This window comes from Nannospalax galili, unplaced genomic scaffold (genome assembly GCF_000622305.1).
Source record: "Nannospalax galili isolate Female #2095 unplaced genomic scaffold, S.galili_v1.0 scaffold186, whole genome shotgun sequence".
In the NCBI taxonomy this organism is placed as follows: Eukaryota; Metazoa; Chordata; class Mammalia; order Rodentia; family Spalacidae; genus Nannospalax; species Nannospalax galili.
This window is the reverse complement of record NW_008358774.1, coordinates 8,704,721-8,710,329: the sequence shown is the minus strand read 5'-3', so window position 1 is coordinate 8,710,329 and position 5,609 is coordinate 8,704,721. Positions and strand designations below refer to the sequence as shown.

The 5,609-nt window shown below is 40.7% G+C and overlaps 1 protein-coding gene across 1 annotated transcript; it reads left to right on the top strand.

Moving 5' to 3' along the window:
* The first annotated feature begins 2,961 nt into the window (after nucleotides 1-2,961).
* LOC103724927 (trace amine-associated receptor 6) lies at nucleotides 2,962-3,999 on the top strand. Its single transcript, XM_008822111.1, has one exon. It carries the CDS (start codon nucleotides 2,962-2,964, stop codon nucleotides 3,997-3,999), a length of 1,038 nt encoding a protein of 345 aa, XP_008820333.1.
* The last annotated feature ends 1,610 nt before the right edge of the window (nucleotides 4,000-5,609 follow it).

The following is a 5,609-nucleotide window of genomic DNA, read 5'->3' as shown; positions in this document are numbered from 1 at the left end:
TGCCACAGAGGTCAGAAGAGGGCTTCGGATTCCCCTGGAACTGGAGTTAAGGACTGTTGGTAGCTGCCAGTGGGTGCTGGAAATGGAACCCTGGTCCTCTGCAAGAGCAGTCAGTGCTCTTAACTGCTGAGCCATCTCTCCAGCCCCTAGAATCAGTTTTGTAGTCTGACAGTGTTCGTTGGCAAGCATGAGTGATACAAAGTCTGACTAGGGGAAGAAGAAGGAAAGACTTGCTAAAACAAACTTGGAGAAAAAAAATACCGTCTTACTATTTCTTATTCTACTTCAAGTATTCACAAGCAGTTAACATGTTTGTGAGAAGCACTTTTGAAACCCAGATGGCTTAAACAGTGAATCAAGTTGATTCAATAGTACGCTAACCTCTTGAACTTCTCAGATCATTAGTAGACAAATTACCTGCATGTACCGAATGCCCACTGCTCTTCATTTACAGATTAATAGTTGGAGCTGCCTTGTTTGGTTACCTCCAGCCTCTAATCCATAGAGACAAGAATAAAACACTTCTCCCCATGCCCTCTCATTAACAGTCTTCTGAGTTTGGGCTCTGCTGTGACCACAGGCTGTCATTATCACATCCTTTTCTAACTTTGGTCATAACGAGGGTGGTTTCACACCCTCAATCACTAGAGAAATGGTCTCATTAATGAACTTTTAGGAATATCTTTGAGACAAAACTAAAGATGAAGTGTAGACATGAGAATGAAAACTTTAGCTGATGTAAGACCCAAAAGTTTTCCTTAAAAGCCTTTTCCTGGGTATTGGAGTCATAGACCCATGGGAAGCAGGACTACTTCTTCAACTTGCAAAAGTATTTACTGAAAATGGTCTTAGGGAAAATATTAGAAGAGCCATGTTTGTACAAATATTATAAAGGCCTTTGGAAGAGCTTTTACTTATAGCCCAACTTGGTACTGGGGGAAATGCTACTTATTGAATTAGTCTGAACATGAAGGTTCAAATTAACCTTGATTTCTCTATTGAGTTTACATGACATAAATATATAGACTAGTTTAAAATGTGCAGCTATTGAAGCAGCATGATTTTCTAACCTGTCTTGGGGTCCCTAGGGCTGAGTCTGCCTGTCCTGGGGTTTACTGCACTGCCAGAAGCCTTCCTTTCTCTTTTCTGTTACTCACGGCCACCTATAGTCTCACGTCCATCTCTCCACGTATGTGTTTCAAGCTTATTTCTCCATCAAGACCTCAGGTTTTATGAGCATAGACATCACATGTGTTTCATTCATTCTTATATACCCAGTTACAGACATTCAACGTTTTGAGTAGACAAGTCAATGAATAAATCACAGAACAATGGAGGGAGTTATAGCTATTTCTCTACTCAGAATGGCAAGAATAACAATAGAAAAGTATATTGACTAGAACACATATCTCAATGAGCAGAAGGAGGTTATTTTGCCTCCTGAGGCTATAATGACAATGCTTGGAGATATTTTTAGCCATCACAACTGGGGGCATTTTATTGGTTCTGAGTAGGAATGCTGTTCAGTGCCATACAACATATAGGATACTTTGTAATCGCTATAGAGCCAGGTGGACAAAACCTGGTACAGGGTTTTGCAGCATAAGCAACAGGCATCATTTCACAACAGACACTCAGAAAATGTTAGGAATCTGAAAGAATGTTCAGCAAAAAATGTGGATTCTATCGATTCATGATCAGATAGCCAGTAATAGGAATTAAAAAAAAAAAGACTCACTCTTTAGAATGCACACAGCAAGCTTAGTAAATGTCTCCAAGACTCCCATCCCGCACTGCCAGAGTCCTGAACCCTTCCTTAAGAAGGCCTAAGCACACTTTGCCTCGGTCACCAATGTTCTAACAGACCAGGATTGAGAATATGAGCAAGGAATGCATTTCAGTGTCCTTACTTCCTGTGCAAGTTCTTTTTAAATTGAAATTTCCTTCAAATTGTGGGCAGAGAGGCTGACCACCAGGAACCACAAGCTGCAGTTGCAGCACTCACTGACCATCTCTCACATGGATGGAGAGTCATTGGAGAGAGATCACATACGGGCCCCAGGTGTCACTTTCCTGCTTGAGAGCAGAACTTATCTTCCTTCTAGCACCTCAGAAAAGCTGCTGTATCCAAACTCTGAAGCTCATTCAGACCTCCGTACAACATACCTCATCACTATCCTCTTTCCCTCACTGTAAGTAAGCTTTTCTCCTTCCTAGCCATGCTGGATATGTGACTCTTAACAGGTCAGGAAGAACCAAATTGACCTTTAAACCTAGTAACTCTGTTATGTCTTTGTAGAACCTAAGGTGACTCATAATTGAGAAGGGCATGGCCCAAGTTTCTAAACTAAGGAAAAAGAACTCTTTAGCATAAAATACTTGATAGTAATTAGAGGTAATATAGAAGAAAGATTTGTTTTGTAGAATAACTTTCCTAATAATCACTGTTGGATATAATCTTATTATTTCACACCTTGCACTACAGGGATTTCATCAAGGGATTTTCCCCCTTGATGTTGTCTATTTAGCTGAAGGACCACATCTTTCAGGTAGTAGTTCAAGACACGTAACTCAGGACTGAAACTACAGATGACCCATTAGCTCTACAACTGCATTTGCTATTACTGATTGCTGCCCAGAATAACACTAGAGGTAAAAGTTAAAATATGAAAAGATATTTAGGACCCAAGGAAAATTTAACAGGTTCAAGAGATGAGCCATTTTGATAATTAAAGTTCATTCTCAGTAATTTTGGACAATTTATTGGATTTCATTTTCTTCTAGAGAATTTTGGAAATTATAAGAATTAAAATTGAAAAATTATATTAAGGTTAATATCTTGTAATATTTTCTGTCATCCTACTGGATTGATGTGGACTTCTTCCCCTAGCAGTACTGAAAGTAGGTTCCCAAATTCTTGAAATCAAGGGCAGACCTTGTGCCCATGAGAACAGCAGCACCATGAACGTCAACTCTTCTCCACCCGCAGCCCTGCAGCTCTGCTATGAGAATGTGAACGGGTCCTGTGTGAAAACTCCCTACTCACCTGGGTCTCGAGTCATCCTCTATGCAGTCTTTGGTTTAGGGGCTGTGCTGGCAGTGTTTGGAAATCTCCTAGTGGTGACGTCCATCCTCCATTTCAAGCAGCTACACTCGCCCACCAATTTCCTCATAGCATCCCTGGCCTGTGCGGACTTCTGTGTGGGGGTCTCTGTGATGCCCTTCAGCATGGTCAGGTCCATCGAGAGCTGCTGGTACTTTGGGAGAAGTTTCTGCACTCTCCACACATGCTGTGACGTGGCATTTTGTTACTCTTCTCTCTTCCACCTGTGCTTCATCTCCATCGACAGGTACATCGCTGTCACTGACCCTCTGGTCTATCCCACCAAGTTCACAGTGTCTGTGTCAGGAATTTGCATCACTATCTCCTGGATCCTACCCCTGGTGTACAGTGGTGCCGTGTTCTACACAGGGGTTTATGAAGATGGGCTAGAGGAATTATCCAGTGCCCTCAACTGTGTAGGAGGGTGTCAGGTAGTTGTAAATCAGAACTGGGTGTTGATAGATTTTCTATCCTTCTTTATACCTACCTTTATTATGATAATCCTGTACAGTAATATTTTTATGGTAGCTAGGCAACAGGCTAAAAAGATTGAAAATACTGGTAGCAAAACTGATTCATCCGCAGAAAGTTACAAAGCCAGAGTGGCCAGGAGAGAGAGAAAAGCAGCCAAAATTCTGGGAATCACAGTCGTGGCCTTTATGATCTCTTGGTTACCGTACAGCATTGACTCATTAATTGATGCTTTTATGGGGTTCATCACGCCTGCCTACATTTATGAGATTTGTGTTTGGTGTGCTTATTATAACTCAGCCATGAACCCTTTGATTTATGCTTTATTTTACCCATGGTTTAAGAAAGCTATGAAAATTATTATAAGTGGACAGATTTTCAAGAACAGTTCTGACACTTTGAATTTGTTCTCTGAACAAATATAAGCAATTGGACTGAGGAACTTGCAGAAATTATCCAAATGAATTATATTTTTATAAAGTCTAAGACTCTTAAAAATGAACAAATGGCTCTTCAAATTAGACAGGAAAGATGATCATTAAGATGTGCACCCTTCTCTGAAAATCCTAACTTGACTGATAAATGTTAAATTCTTATTTGTTAATTGCTTCTGAGCTAAACACCTGGAACTCTCCATTTACTTCCCTCAATCTCTTCCTTCTTTTGATCTACTGTCTTTCCCTTTATCCTGGTGCGTTCCCAGGAAGTAGCTGATCATCTATGATTCCCATTATCTTTTTTTACACAGCTTTCTGCTTGACCTAGCCTGCTGGTTCTTGCTTTCTTCTGACCTTTTAAATATATCATACCAAAGGAGCTTCTTGGGCAAGGTTAATATAGTCAGTCTTGTGAGAAATCTGACTGTACAGGGACAATATGCAAATGGGACTCATCTTGACCAGGCTGAGGTAGTTGTCAGCCAAGTTATTATCCTCCTACACGATGATTACCCCTCTCAAGGTAGGGGACAGCAGTGGCTAAGCTTGCCAGAGTGAAGTGTCCGCAGTTGTGTGGCTGCTCTACTTGCTGGAAGCTGGGTGTGAGCTGGTACACATAGCACACTATGTTTCATGCTGTGTTCCAGAACATGGAATCATACTTATTCATTACAGACAATCTCTTTCGAGTGCAGGCTCTGGTTTTCTACACTAAGCTTTAATTGCAATGGAAGATTTGTGAATTTTAGGAGTCATGTAGAATATAAAGCAAGGATTCAGGTATCATCATCATCATCATCATCATCATCACCATCATCATTTACCAAACATGAGCTTCATGACTTCATCATAATGAAATCAATACTCAAAGCCATGGACACACCTTTAATATGCTGTGACTCTGTAAGAAACAATGTTGATCATTGGAAATATTTCTTTAATATTTTATTTATTTTTATTTTATGTGTATGCATGTAATGCCTGCATGTAAGTAAGTGTACCTGTGTCATGCAATGCCCATGGAGGTCAGAAGACGCTGTTGGATCCCCTGGAACTGGAGTCACAGACAGTTGTTAGCTGCCATGTGGGTGCTGGGATTCGAACCCAGGTCTTCTGCAAGAACAGCCAGTGTTCTTAACCGCTGAGCCATCTCTCCAGTCCCAAGAATATTTTTTGAAAGGACAAATACTGACTTGAGAAAGTGGCAAAGATTAAAATTTATAGTGCTAAGCCATGTTTGAAGCATGTGACCCTGACATTATGTGAGAAGAAAGGCCTTTTATAGCTCTGATTTACCTTCCCCAACATATAAACTCTGCATAATCATGAGAAAATACCAGATAAACCTTCCATAAGGACCATATTCCTGACTGGTACTTCTCAAAACAGTCAAGCTAATCACACCCCTGACTGGGTGTGATGGTATACACCAATAATAACTAGCATTCAAGGGATTGCATGTTTGAGGTCAGGTTACATAGTAAGAGATTATCCATATCCCCAAATTAAATTAATTTAAAAGGTATGAGAAGCCGGGCGTGGTAGTGCACGCCTTTAATCCCAGCACTTGGGAGGCAGAGGCAGGCGGATCTCTGTGA

Bases quoted from the DNA above. Each gene is read 5' to 3' on its own strand.
- LOC103724927 (XM_008822111.1), top strand. From the start codon at position 2,962: ATGAACGTCAACTCTTCTCCACCCGCAGCCCTGCAGCTCTGCTATGAG.